Source organism: Vulpes vulpes, chromosome 7 (genome assembly GCF_048418805.1).
Source record: "Vulpes vulpes isolate BD-2025 chromosome 7, VulVul3, whole genome shotgun sequence".
In the NCBI taxonomy this organism is placed as follows: Eukaryota; Metazoa; Chordata; class Mammalia; order Carnivora; family Canidae; genus Vulpes; species Vulpes vulpes.
Genome location: NC_132786.1, coordinates 124,927,563 through 124,942,133, shown reverse-complemented (window position 1 = coordinate 124,942,133; position 14,571 = coordinate 124,927,563). Strand labels below are relative to the sequence as shown.

The 14,571-nt window shown below is 46.5% G+C and overlaps 1 protein-coding gene across 1 annotated transcript in view; it reads right to left on the bottom strand.

Annotated features, from left to right (window-relative positions):
• The window catches only part of PTPRZ1 (protein tyrosine phosphatase receptor type Z1), a 171,710-nt gene that overhangs the window by 42,281 nt on the left and 114,858 nt on the right, over positions 1 to 14,571 (bottom strand). Inside the window, exons 10-12 of the mRNA XM_072764910.1 lie at positions 12,981 to 13,107; positions 6,726 to 6,772; positions 2,058 to 2,853 (exon numbers count right to left, since the gene is read on the bottom strand). Of these exons, the coding sequence (XP_072621011.1) occupies positions 2,058 to 2,853; positions 6,726 to 6,772; positions 12,981 to 13,107 (970 nt within the window). The remainder of the gene's footprint in view (positions 1 to 2,057; positions 2,854 to 6,725; positions 6,773 to 12,980; positions 13,108 to 14,571) is intronic.

Genomic DNA, 14,571 nt, shown 5'->3' with positions numbered 1-14,571 from the left:
AGCCCCGGCACTCGGGATCTGCCCGGAAGCTGGTTTGGAAGGAAGGAGCACCTTGGTTGTGGGGACAGGGCTCTGTGTGCTGGCGGGGACAGCTGTGATGGAAGCGTACACACTTCCTGAGGGAACAGAATGACGGGTGCTTACAGGTGAGTCAGACACGGTGGCTGGAGCCCCAGCCAACACCTCGTCGGCCAGGGACCCCTCGGTGGAGGTGAGAAGCTCATCGGGATATACGAGCTCACTCGTGAGTGTGCTTGGTAGTGCAGCTGTCGGTAAGGCCGGGGTAGCAGGTGCACGCCTTCCGCCCTGGGCGAGCGCATGGCTCACCTGCAGACTGGCCGTGGAGGCTGGAGCCCCAGCCAACACCTCGTCGGCCAGGGACCCGTCGGTGGAGGTGAGAAGCTCATGGGGATATACGAGCTCACTCGTGAGTGTGCCCAGTGGCGCAGCCGTCGGTAAGGCCGGGGTAGCAGGTGCACGCCTTCCACCTAGGGCGAGCGCATGGCTCACCTGCAGACTGGCCGTGGAGGCTGGAGCCCCAGCCAACACCTCGTCGGCCAGGGACCCGTCGGTGGAGGTGAGAAGCTCATGGGGATATACGAGCTCGCTCATGAGTGTGCCCAGTGGCGCAGCCGTCGGTAAGGCAGGGGTAGCAGGTGCACGCCTTCCACCTGGGGCGAGCGCATGGCTCACCTGCAGACTGGCCGTGGAGGCTGGAGCCCCAGCCAACACCTCGTCGGCCAGGGACCCCTCGGTGGAGGTGAGAACCTCATGGGGATATACGAGCTCGCTCGTGAGTGTGCTCAGTGGTGCAGTTGTCGGTAAGGCCGGGGTAGCAGGTGCACGCCTTCCACCTGGGGCGAGCGCATGGCTCACCTGCAGACTGGCCATGGAGGCTGGAGCCCCAGCCAACGCCTCGTCTGCCAGGGGCCCGTCGGTGGAGGTGAGAAGCTCCTGGGGATACAGGAGCTCGCTCGTGAGTAAGGCCGGGGTAGCAGGTGCCCGCCTTCCGCCCGGGGCGAGCGCATGGCTCACCTGCAGCCTGGCCGTGGGCAGCGGCTCCTCGCCGAGCACGGACGGAGCCCACTGCGGACTTTGGCGACTAGGCCACAGCGGGTCCAAGGAGATCTCACTCGCATGAGAAGCGGTTGAACCCTGGGGGTTAGCGGCGGGCCCCTGGGCCCCGGGGGCGGACGCGGCTCCCCCCGAGGCGGCCCTGCCGCGCCCCGGCCCTGGGCTGTCGGCCGTCGGGGTCGGGGTCGGGGGCTCTGGCGGCGCGGGCGAGGCGGTGGTGAGCGCGGCGCGCCCCTCGGGGGCCCGCAGGGAGGGCTGCAGCGGCTCCGCGGGGAGGGCCGACGGCTCGCAGAGGGGCGGCGGGGCGGGGGCGGGGGCGGGGGCGGGGGCAGCAGCGGGCTCGCGGGGGGCGGCGCCCAGCGCAGGGGTCGGCCCGGCCGCCCCGAGGGCCTGCACCGGGGCCCGCGAGGGCCGCACCCCGACGGCGTCCTCCGGGGCGTCCTCCGGGGCGTCCTCCGGGGCGTCCTCCGGGGCGCCGGGCACCCCCTGCGGGGCGGGCTCGGGGCGGAGCGCGACGTCGGCCTCCGCGCGCGGCCCCGCCTGCCCCGGGGGCACAGGTGCGGCGCGCGGCATCGCGGGGCCCGGCCGGCCGTCGGGGGCGGGGAGCGCGCTGTCCGCGGGGGCGCCCGACCAGTCGGCGTCGCCGTCCCCGTCCCCGTCCCCGTCGCCCGACGCGCCGGGCGGGGGCAGCAGCAGGGGCGCGGGGGGCGCGGGGGGCGCGGGGCCGCGCTCGGGGGCTGTGGGCAGCGCAAGCGTCGGGGAAGCGGCGGCGGCGGCGGCGGCGGGCTCCGGGGGCGGCGGGCTGCGGGCGGCGGCGGCGTCCCAGGGCGCGGCATGCGGGGCCGGGGCCGGGGCCGGGGCCGGGGCCGGGGCGCGGCTGGAAGCGGCAGGGCTGGCGCTGCGGGTCCGGCCGGCAAGCAGCGGGGGGGCTCGAGCGCGGGCCGGGCTGGGGCTAGCGCGGGCGGGCCGGGCGGGCGTCTCACCGTGGGGGCCGGGCGGCGTGCTGGGCGGGTGCGCCGCGCTGGCGGGGGGCCGCGGGGGGCCCGGGTCCTGCCGTCCGGGGGGCGCCGTCGGGGCCGAGGCCGCGCTGGCGGGGGGCGGCCCGTGCGCGCCGGGGGTCGCGGGGGCGCGCGGGGCCGAGGGCTGCGCGGAGCCGGCCCCGCCTGCGTCGGAGGCGGCGTCGGGCGGGGGCTCCTCGGCCCCGGAGCCGGACGCGGCGGGCTCCCCGGGAGCGGGCCCCGCGGGCGGGGGGGCGAGGCCGTGGTGCGCCGGGGCCCGGGGCGCGGCCGGCGGGGGCCCGCTGTCCTCCGAGGGCGCGGGCGGGGGCGCGGGCGCGGCGGCGGCGCTGGAGCCCGAGGAGTCGGGGGCGCCCGGGGCCAGCCCGAGCGCGGTCAGCAGGCCCTCGTCCTCGCCCAGGTCGGCGGACGCCTCGGGGGCCTCTGCGCCCGACCCCGCGGGCCCGGGCAGGTGCACCTGCGGAGGCGCGGCCGGCGTCTGGGGGCGGCCGCCCGGCGTGGGAGGCGGCGGCCGGGCCGCGCTCCGGGGAGTCCAGGGGGCCCCTCCGCGGGGGGCGGGCGCCGTGGCCCACTGGGAGGTGGGGCGCACACCGGGCCTCGCTGGGGGCCGGTGGGTCTTGGCCTCGTTGTGTTGGGTCCCCGCGTGGTTGTAGTGGGTCGTGGTGGGAACCTGGGGCTCCTTCCTCCTTATGTGGTTTGTGGCGCGGCCTCTGCCGGGATTCACAAGAGCGTCCTCTCCGCTGTCTCTGCCCCCTTCTTCCTCCTGTGAAAAGCAAACGAGATTTAAGGGAACCGAAGGGAGTAAGAAGCAGCCGCAGCCCCGAATGCGTAATAAGGCCCGATACCGGCCGGTACCGGTACCGCCCCCTCCACCTTGGAGCTACCCGGCTCCGGCGCACAGAAGCCTTGACTCCAGCCCAGGGCCCTTCTCCTCCCCCTCCAGGACCCTCCGCAAACTCCGTGAAAACACCCTGTTTACGGCCGCCTTTATTCTTAATGCGTGGAAGTAATTAAATTAATAGGTACCACAGCTTTGAAAGAAAGGTGCGTTATGATCTATTTATCGACACGTTATTCATCACGGCACTTATTTCATGTTTCTCTGTTCAGTGCCTCTGGCAACAACTCAATAGCAATTAGCTTCTTATAATATGAAGTGGAACAATTTGTTTCAAAGATCTAACTAGTTGCGTTTTCAGGATATTTCTTTGGATGCATTCAGAATAAGTCATAATTTCTAAGTCACCATAAGAGGAAGATTTACAACTAGAAGTGTTGGCTTTTCATTTTGTTTTAAATATTTTCCACTCAAGACATAGGTGGACATCTTCTTCTTTTATATTTTTAAGATTTTTAATTTAAATCCAATTAACAACTGTTACTATTGTTTTAAAATATTTCATTTATTTGAGAGAGAGAGAGGGAGAGGGAGTAGAACGGAGGAGCGGAGGGAGAGGGATGAGTAGACTCCAGCTGAGCACAGAGCCTGACCAGGAGCTCGATCTCAGGACCCTGTGACCATGGCCTGGGCCAACACCAAGAGGCCAGACACTTCACCAACTGAGCCACCAGGTGCCCCATAGACACTCTGTTAAAGACAAATTGTCAAACTATGCTTCTAGCACCAGGGAATTTTATATTTTCCTTTGAAACACCATTGGGGTGACCCAGTCTTTCAGGAACACTTGTCACTGTCGTGGCCCAGGAGCACTCTGGCTAGAGGTCAACCAAGACCCATGTTTTTTGCTGTATGTTTTTTCTTTTTTAACTGTACATTTTTATGACATGTCTAATCATGTGCTTCGAAATTGAAACGGCCACAGGCGTTGTCCAGGTAGGCTATGGGACATGCTGTTGTCACTCTGAAGCCTGGGATGTGAACCTCCTTGTGAACCGTGCTTCCCTTTAGGGGGACACAAGGGGAGGCAAGGCAGCAGCGAGCCCAGGTCCCCTGGCTTCCACTCCAGCTCACCCTCGTCCCCAGCCTTCTCTCTGCTTCCCAAAAAGGTGTGAAGAGAGCATACGCACACATTCACCCCCAGAGAAAGCAAAGGAAACGGCCACCCCTCACGCAGCGCGGCAGCCCTGTCCCCGCCACAGACTCCGGGTCACCACCTGGACTGGTGGACATGAAACAGCTGCAGCGGAGCCGGTCTCCTCACCTGCTCTCCCCGCCCCGGCGGCCGGCTTTCAAAGACCAGCCTCCGCTGCTATTGCCCCCGTCAGCCTCAGCAGCATTTAGGCACTTTCTTCAAACACCCAGCCAGGGCGTGACGGCTAACGTCAAATCTGGCCGCACAACATAACCCATGGGGCTGGGACATTTATCACATGGGGGGGGGGGGTGCTGGAGACTCCAAAGGGGCCTGAGGGGTGGGGGGGTTGGGTAGGGGGCTCCCGGCCTGGCTTTTCCTCCAGCCTGATCCTCAGATCCCTCAGAGCCGGAGGGATCAAGGGGCTACCTCTGTTGGCCCGCAGGACTGTCACTTGTCAGATCTTTTAAAGTCACATCCCTTAAAAGAAGAAAACTGACAGTACAAATTAGTAAGAACTAACCAATTTTAGGAGAAAGAATCTGAATCTTAAACTGTGTTCATATACCTCTCAGAATCTGATGAAAATGGGGGTGCTGGGATGGAGCAGTTGGTTAAGCATCCAACTCTTGGTTTCGGCTCAGGCCCTAAGCCCTGGGTCAGGGTCTGTGCTCAGTGCAGAGTCTGCTTGAGACTCTCTCTCCCTCTCCCTCTGGTCCTGCCCCCTGCCCACGCTCTCGGTCTCTAAACTAAATAAAGAAATCTTTTAAAAAATGTGATGAAAATGAGGTGCCATTCATTGATCCTACCTAACCACATCTTGTAGATCTCTATGAAGGCATGTGACCTCATGTCAACACTTCAAGAACAGATCATTCATCCTCTATGATTACTTTATACAAACCTGAAACCACAAATATTTTAATGTATACTCCTCCCTACATTTTCTTATGAAGTTACTGTGGATCTCTCTTCCACTGTGGTTCTGAACTGTGTCACACCTGTTATTCTTCACAGCTTCCATTTAGGAAATTTTATTGTAAGGCCTGGATCATGCTGGAGATACTTTATCCTTCAAAGTAATGCATTTTTATTTGAAGACAATCTAAGAAACATCGCCCAAACTATTGGCTTCCAAATTCAGTTTTAAAAACCATTACATGGACCCTGGGTGGCTTGGCAGATGAGTGCCTGCCTTCGACCCAGGGCATGATCCTGGAGTTCTGGGATCGAGTCCCACATCGGGCTCCCTGCATGGAGCCTGCTTCTCCCTCTGCCTGCATCTCTGCCTCTCTCTCTGTGTGTCTCTCATAAATGAATGAATGAATGAATGAATAAATAAATAAATAAATAAATAAATAACCATTACAGATACGTTCTAGGAATTTGCCAACATTCATTCCTGCATGAATCCGTGGTAGCGAATAGTGTCATGCATGGACTAAATATTTGTACCTCCCTGAATTCCTATGTAGAAATCAGAGTGATGGTATTAGGAAGTGTAGCCTTTGGGAAGTAACCGAGATTAGATGAGGTCTTAAGGGTAGATCTTCATGAATGGGATTAATGCTCTTCTAGGAAGAGTCATGAGAGACCTTGCTGCTTCTGCTCTGCTCTCTACCGTGTGAAGATGCAATGAGAAGTCGGCAGTCTGCACCCTGGTGATCGCGGCTGGGTTTACACCTATCCATGTGTAGGCACACAGACACACACAAAGGTATCCTTGGCTGGATTTTGTGAACTCTCGTTGAAAGGCGGACTGCTCACTTTGGTAGAATAATCCTTTGTGTATAAATTAATCCTTTAATTTTTATAAGACATAAAAATTATTGAGATAATTCTACATGTGAAAATACAACCTAGCTGCTATTTATTGCCAGATAGTAGTAGCATTAGTTATCATGCTCTATGGCCTCATACACACACATACATACGTGTACATTTGTATTACATTAAGAACAGCACCTGCATTTAACATAATTTCAGTTACGATGAATAATACATTTGGCTGTACGGTGAGACAGAAGATGCACCAGTCATTTTGTCTCAATTTTAAAAATTAAGCTAATGTTAAAATTTATAAATCTTTTAAAATACTTATTTACTTATAGGATGTTATGTTAGCAACAAACATTTATAATAAGAATAATCCAAACACAATTGTTTAGATTCAATGGGCAGAAGCGTATATACAACCTATATTTTGGCTCATATTTATGATCAATCTGTCAACCATTAGTTATTTATAAATAAACTGCAGAAATGTTAAGAATTGGTTAAATGTTAGTCTTTTAGAAAAACTTGAACATTGAAAAAATTCTGAGTTATAATTAATAGCTATAATTATCTTGAAAGTTCACTTTTTAAATTATCACCAACCTTTTTGTTTTTTTTTTTTATTATACTATCAAAGTGTCTTCCAACTCTTCCGTGGAGGAATCATGTATATCAATTACATGCCTACCTACGAAGCTCAGCAACTAACTCCTACAATGAATAATGCCGCACAAACTTTGATTAATGCAACATCTGAAATCTAGCCAATAACTGAAAAAAGACTTTTTAATTTTAAAACATTGTAATATGAAAAGAGCTATAATACCTTGACTATTTCTTCAGTTCCAATCAATTCAGGGAAGAGGTCAAGTTCTACAAAAATAGAAACAAAATTATTAAAACGTTTAATCAACTATTTCAACCATGTGGGTTTACCTTTCGATGGAAAGAGGAGAGAGAAGGGGGGGTGGAGAAAGGCTTTTTAGCTTTGAAAATACAGAATCTCCAAAAAAAAAAATCTCAGATTTTAGTTTCCGACAGTACTGAACACTGCGTAACACGCCACCACGCCAACCTACGTGAAGCTGCAGTCGAAGCCTTCATCTCTATCCTCTACCCCAACTCCCTTCTCCTTCCCCCTCCCCTCATGTGTGACTGAAGCTAAGAAGGGAGAGGGGGGCAGGCTGACACTACAGAGTATAAAAAAACCCAAATACTTTTTTCTCAGTGTAGACCTTCATCCTTAACAGGGTTGATAAGGAAATGCTAGGGATTAGGGGGAGAATTGACAGGATTTATTTTCTTATTCGGCTTCTTATCCTTTCAGTTCCTCTTCCGAGTGAGGTCAAATGATCCTCTTATACCGTGGATTTGGGCTCACGCTCAGACGTATGCAGGGCATTGCACCAAGTGGCCGGTGTCTTCCCGCAGGTCCAGCCTGGTAGCCGCAGGACCACATCCTCCCAGTCCCTGCTTCATCCCAGTCCCTCCTCTCCAGGGAAGCCCGGCTGTGCTGTTTAGACGGCTGGCCATCTAAATGGCCAGGATCATTCAAGCCTACTATTCCCAAGGACCAGAATCCGTGTATTTCCAGTACATGGATTATCTCGATCTTAAAACCTGTCCGCGAACGAGGAGAGACTAGGCGCTGGTTCTCTCCCGCCACAAGGAGTCTAGACCCCACGCGGGTCACTGAGGGCCGAGCGAGAAGCAGGTTCACTCCGCATCTGAGCTGCGTCGGGCTCAGCTGGACCGAGCGTTAGCACAGCGATGCGTCTCTTGTTCCTATTACTTCACAGAATCTCATTCCACCCCGACACTCACACTCTTCCCTAGCCCTGTGCTGCTTGTGATTATGCTTTAGGCCTCTAGGTATCCTCAGGGGAGATGCACATTCTCTAAAGTTTTCAAAGGCAAAAGTGAACTAACAGGAAACATTGGTCAAATCCAGGCCTCTTCTATAATACAGACTTCCTTGAGTTTATTTTTATCATAAAATTTCTAGGCATTAAGAAATGTTAAGACCATAAAATGTAGTCCTGTGCATGGATTCCATTTAGAGGAGAATTCAAGAAAAATTTGGAAGTGAGTCAATCTCTTAGAGAATTTAGGCAAAATTAATACTCTTAGCCATTCAGCTCTCTCAAAGTTTGTTAGCCTAAACAATTTTAATTTAGCCCTGAGTTAAATTCTAACCCTCAATTAGTTTTTTTCTTATTAAAACTGACCATGAAAAACTTTGGAAACCTTTATTTGGACCATCAATGTTCTCTGTTTTCCATTTTTTGTTTTTCGTGCTCTTTATTCTGTTTTCGAATTGAGAGGATTTCAATAGTTTGAAACATTTGTGTCTCTATGACCTCCAAGGAAATCAGTACAGTGAGTTTAAAGATGGGATGCAGCTAAACTATAAAAGACAAATAAGAACCTTCAATATGATTTTCTATAAACTACATTTAAAGAAGTTCATGCATGTGAGAGCCTTCAAATTCAGCATGTGAGACCATGCATAATGTTACCAAAATGCTCTTAAGTGGAGTCACACCCTTCATGAACTTTTAAAATATTTTAATGTTAGTGAGGGCAAGTCATAAGAATATTATACTATCGATTTTTCTCTGCTAAGAGGCTATGGGAAAAAAGAAAAAATATTTTAATGTTAGTGAGGGCAAGTCATAAGAATATTATACTATCGATTTTTCTCTGCTAAGAGGCTATGGGAAAAAAGTCTCAATGATAATCTGTTCTCTTCAACATGTTTAAGGAAATGTTTTAAAATTAAAAACAAACAAGCAAGCAAATAAAAACATGGTCTATCTTTACCTAACTTCATACTTTTAACAGGCAAAAGTAGTTTTCTTATTGATTGTCAAGGCTGGGGCAGGGCAGGTATAATTATCACAGTGATGACTGATTTTCTTTCCTTTCAATATTCTCTGAGTGCATGATTGCATGTGATTTATCCTTATCCTTTTACCACAGCATAAGTTAACTTCAATTTGGTTTCCAATTAGATTATTTGAATTGACTAAAATTCTGGGGTTGCCCTGGATCACCTTTTCCCCCATATAATCCAGAAATCTCTCTGCTGAGTGTCTTCAGAACAATTGTGAAATACAATACTTTTAGAAATTTTTTTCTATCAGGGGCGCCTGGGTGGCTCAGTCAGTTAAGCGTCTGTCTTGGGCTCAGGTCATGATCCCAGGGTCCTGGGATCGAGCCCCATGTCGTCGGGCTCCTGGCTCAGAGGGGAGTCTGCCTCTCTCTCCCTCTCTTTGCCTGCCCCTCCACTCCCCACCCCTCCACAGCTCATGCTCTCTGTCAAATACATTTTTTTAAAATGTGTGTTTTTTTTTTAATCTTCCTGGAGATTCTAAAGCCATACTTCTGAGTCTGAGAGTTCACAGCGCCCAAGGTATAGTTCTGGTGATGGGCGCAAGCTCATATTGGGTACCCTCTGGCCTGCTGGTTCTTCACCAGAATAACTGGTATTTTAGCAGCCATTGATCGGACTCAGACAATACTGATATATTAAGTAGTTCAAAATCATACTGGTTTGCAGTCTTCTCACTCACTTCATCAAAATAGACTGCATGAAGGCTATAAAAAGTCCCACAGTAAAGACTGTTAATGTATTTTTTGAGCGAATACAGAAAATTCACATGTGTGATAACTGAACAAAAGCTATTATTGGTTCATTACAGTTTAGTTTGGGGGCACATGTCATGTTAAGTTTTCTAGAAGAGCATGTTAGTAACACATTAATATTCCACGACACAAAAAAGCAACACTGATGTAGGTTGGCAAGCAAGGCTTATTTAATTGTCTAAAGAAAGCCAAGTTTCACACTGCAAGAGGTCGAAGCAACGTAGACTGCAATCTCTTGAAACTGTGATTTTAAATATTATATAATAACAGCCATAGCACATGATGATACAGACAGAGCGAGGACAGAGAGACCGTGATTTAACAAACACAACTGTTACACAACTGACAAGCACACAACAACAGAAAAATGTGTAGATCTAAGTCACCATGCATTTAAATTTAACACATATAATTACCAAGACCCTAAAACGTGTACTTAAATGATATCCTCTATAATTGTATAATAATTAACTCTACATTATAGAAATGACACACTTATTTTAGTTACAATGAAATAAATATATTTATGAATAGTTTATTCATAAATATAGTTTTCTACAAAGTATTTGGAAAAATATACATTTCAGTTTAAGCTTACTAACCTTTTCTGGAGGAATTTGAATAGTTTCTTAATATGAATTTATGCAGGTTATTTTAAAATAGCAATTTATAGACATATTTAATGGACACTCATTTTATGGTGACACTGTGGTACACAGCAAGTGTAATGAAAATGCACAAGCAATAATCAAATTAGCCAAAGTTAAATGCACAACTTAGAAGGTTGAGTTTTCCTTCGTAGATAGATATTGATTAAGATATTTGAAATCTACCATTGAAAGAATGAGGGCAATTAGAAGTGACCCCCTTCATTTCTTTTTAACGAAAGTAAAAAACAATACAGTATTTAGAAAACAGCTTATCCAAAATAATAATAAAATAATTCAACAGGGTACATTACAATGTTACTAAGGTAATGAACCATATGATTAACAGGATGAAATGGTACTGATGAAAACCATGAAATAAGCAGCAAACTCAAAAGCCACTTACATCTATCTACATTAGCCACATAAGTTATAAAATTCACAAAGCTGGTAGGTACCATCACACTAAAGCACAAGATAGTACTTTTATCAAGACTTCTACTGTGAAATATTTACAACAGATACAATATTTAAGATAATGTAGTTTTAGTAACAAATTAAAAATATATGAATTGAAATGCCATTGCCACCTTTTAGATCAGAAAAAAAAGTGAGTTCCAAAAGAACAAATCTTTTCTTTATGAAGAAATAGGAAGACCCCAAACTTTGGGTAAGTTGGTTTTTGATGAAGGACTGTCACCAAATTATTTTGGTGGCAATAATTGCAGAATAGTCTAAGTTTTTAACCTTGGATTTACAGAGGGATATCATAGTGGAACATCAAATCAAATACCATCTTTTACTAAAACATCATTACCGTACAAAATGCTTTAAGGGACTGAGATATCCACGGGGACTAACATCTCATTAGTTCGACAGTGTCCTCAGCCTTTGAATAAATGGAAATCAAATTATAATATTTGTTATTTTGTACAAATGTGAACGTTCTACAAATGATACAAGAGTGTTGTACTTTGTGCCAGTATAGACTCAGTCTAAAAGGATCACTCAGAAATTACTTCTGTAGAAAATAGACATTTGATCTGTTTTCTTTATGCAATAAGCATTTCAAAAGTAAAAACGAAAGAATTCATAAAGTTTGAAATTCTGGTATAGTGGATAGAGCAAGAAAGACATAACACAAATAGATGGAAGTAATTATTTTTTGTAAACTCCTGGGACATTGTTTCATGTGCAGAAATGAGAGTGGTATAATTAAACCAAAGTAGTAAATTAAATGAATGCATTTAATATAATTCATATCCTAAAATATACAATAGGATTCGAGGAGATTTTTACGTGCCATACTTCTTCAATTCACATATGATATTGGCCAATATAGTCAATGTTGCACTGCTAGGTGGATCGATATGGGGAACTATGGTGAGAGATGACAGTGGAGGACGGTATAACTGAAGTCAGGGTCAGTAAATTTGATACCCACCTTTCAATAAGATTTAGTGTTCACATTCCATTTAAAAGTAGCCTAATTTTGAAGAACAATGTTAAATAAAAGCAATACATCATACCCAGGCCATGATGCTGATCGTAAGAAATATTAATTAGTGATACTGTCATCATGATAGTAATTAATATTTATCAGCCATTAACATTGTAACCTGGGAAATAGCTTGGCAAGTTTCGTAGCCCGTGGTTTAGAAGCACATATAATCTATCATCTAATGCTCTGACATATATACATCAACTTAAAAATTTAACTAGTGAGACCAACTATGTTGAGGTAATCAATGAGCAAGCTCACAATGGATTAAAGTCCTTGCTAATTCATATAGACCACAAAGGTTAATCAATATATAGGTTTTCCTTCAATGTCGAACTGGAATATGCTATAATTGATAGAGTTTATTTACTATCCATCTCCATTAAAAATTTACAAAATATCAGTGAGTAGACTTAAGGTATGGTAGTGATGACCGAAGAATATCTACACTTGTGTATGCATGTTTGGATATATTTATGAATATGCATATGCATGTCTATGTGTATGTAAACATATATATATACACATGTATACGTACATACATAATTCCATCCTATTACCTTAAAACTGCTTATGCTGACAAAGGGAAGATTTTAATTGTATTCATTTGTAAATGGTCAAATTATGATGCTGTGCACTTCATTCAATTATTGCATAAGGTTTTAGATCAAAAGACTTTTCCATAATTCTTAGAGAAGATCCATGCAAATAAAACACAATTAGAAACATCTTTGTTTTGCTTTGTGAAAGAATACTGGCAAATCAGCTAAGAAGAAAACACTCTACCCCCTTCACACAGAATTACAGAAAGTGGATAAAAATACCTAAGATAAGCTGCTGGATACTTTGTACAGATATTCCAAAGTACCTCACATGATCCTACGATCACATGTATACTTACTACAAAATGCTTTGGGTGCTGAAAAAGGAAATAAGCACAAATGAAATCAACTCTTCATTATGAAAATATAAGTCTTAATATTTACATAGCTATTTTCATTTAATGACCATTACACATAACAACTGATTTTGCTGCTCTTAGTTTACAAATAGGAAACTTCAACGTTTAGAATGAATTTACTTATTGTCCTGCACCACATCTGCTGAATGAAAATGGTTTCCAAGCTTCATAAAATTAACTGATGATCCAGACCAAAAAAAAAGGTAATAATTTCGCCCTTTGGCCAAAACAATATAAAGTCAGAGATAAAGCACCAACTGTATCCAGTAACTAAACGAGCCTCATATACGTAGATAACATAAAGGATGTCAGGAGAGCACTTACCAGGGTCATCGGAAGGCATGTCAACAATGAGCTGGTCACTGTACTTTCCATATAAGCCATTAGTGCATATGGCTACTATCTGAAGCACGTAACTCATATTGGGTATTAAATTATTGAGAATAGCACCCTAAAAGAGAGATGTCAGTAATTATACAAGTGTATTATAAGAGTCCTAACATAATAGACATTTACCTTTGGAAAACATTTCTTATTTGTCAGTGGAATATTTATCTTATTAATTTAAGAAAAAATTTATGGGCTGTTGTTAAGTTGAACTTGTGATATTTGTGAACTAGGCTTTTTTTGGTTTAGATATTAGTTTTAGAAAGTTTCATTTTGGGACGCCTGGGTGGCTTGGTCAGTTAAGAGGTTGCCTTCAGCTCAGGTCATGATCCCACGGTCCTGGGATCGAGCCCCACATCAGGCTCCCTGCTCGATGGGCAGCCTGCTTCTCCCCCTCCACCACTTATGCTCTCTCACATTCTCTTTCTCTCTAAAATAAATACATAAAAACCTTAAAAAAAAGAGAAAGTTTCATTTTTACTAGAACTCATCAAATTCATAAATGAGTACCCCAAACTACAAATTAAATATTTTAGACAAATAAACATGCAGCATTGGCAAAGAGCAAGATGTGAAAAATACAATGAACACCCAACTTATCTCTTTATCATAACAATATAGATGCCAGACAAGCTAGAATTATTCTCTTCTCAACATCATTATGAAAAGAAAGAATGGCATGTTCTCATAAACCGCACAGTGGACGTACTTCATAATGTCTCTGTTCTAGACACCCGGGTTAAAATGTTGTTATGTATCTTATCAGTTTAGTCCACATGATACTCAGCACCGTGATAACAAGGACAGTTTTTGTCCAGATGCAGATACCCAGACCTCGCGGGACGCCGGCCGTCTGAAGGCACAGTCAGTAGTGACTCCGGCCTGCCATGGGGCTTTCCTGGAGCCATACCCAGACAGGGTCTTCTCAACTGGACCCCAATCTATGGCCAATCCCTCCCTACCAAGGCAAAATTTAATACTGAGATGCTCAAGTCACAGAAGGAATCTGTTACTTTTTTAAAAAAAAGTATTAATTTTAATTCCACCTAGTTAGTAGACAGTGCTGTATTGGCTTCAGGTAGACAACATAGTGCTTCAACTGTCCCATACTGTACTTTATTTTCTTTAATTTGCTGGCATGGCTGTGGAGGAAGAGGGAGTGGACCTTTGCCTCAAAATTATCTGCCTCCTATTCCAAAGGTTCGGACTCAGTTGATTTCACATCTGCTACTTGGAAATTCGATGCAAAGAGTCCCCTACTGTATTTTTTTGTGCCGGCAGAGGATGGTGGGGACAACGATATATGACCGTATCAGAGCACTGAGATTCTACGTTCAATTATTTCCACAACTGTGAGAAAGTCAAGGTCATAGTCAAGGTATTTAGCTCTTTCTTGAGTCCCTTTATTTGTAAAGAGAGGCTACGCGAGATGAGTTTTAGTTCCCAAGTCTTCTGCAAGTGTCTGCTCTATAATGCTGTTGGTGGCCAAGCTGTGATCTCCCTGTCACTGAAAACAAGTAAGAACCTA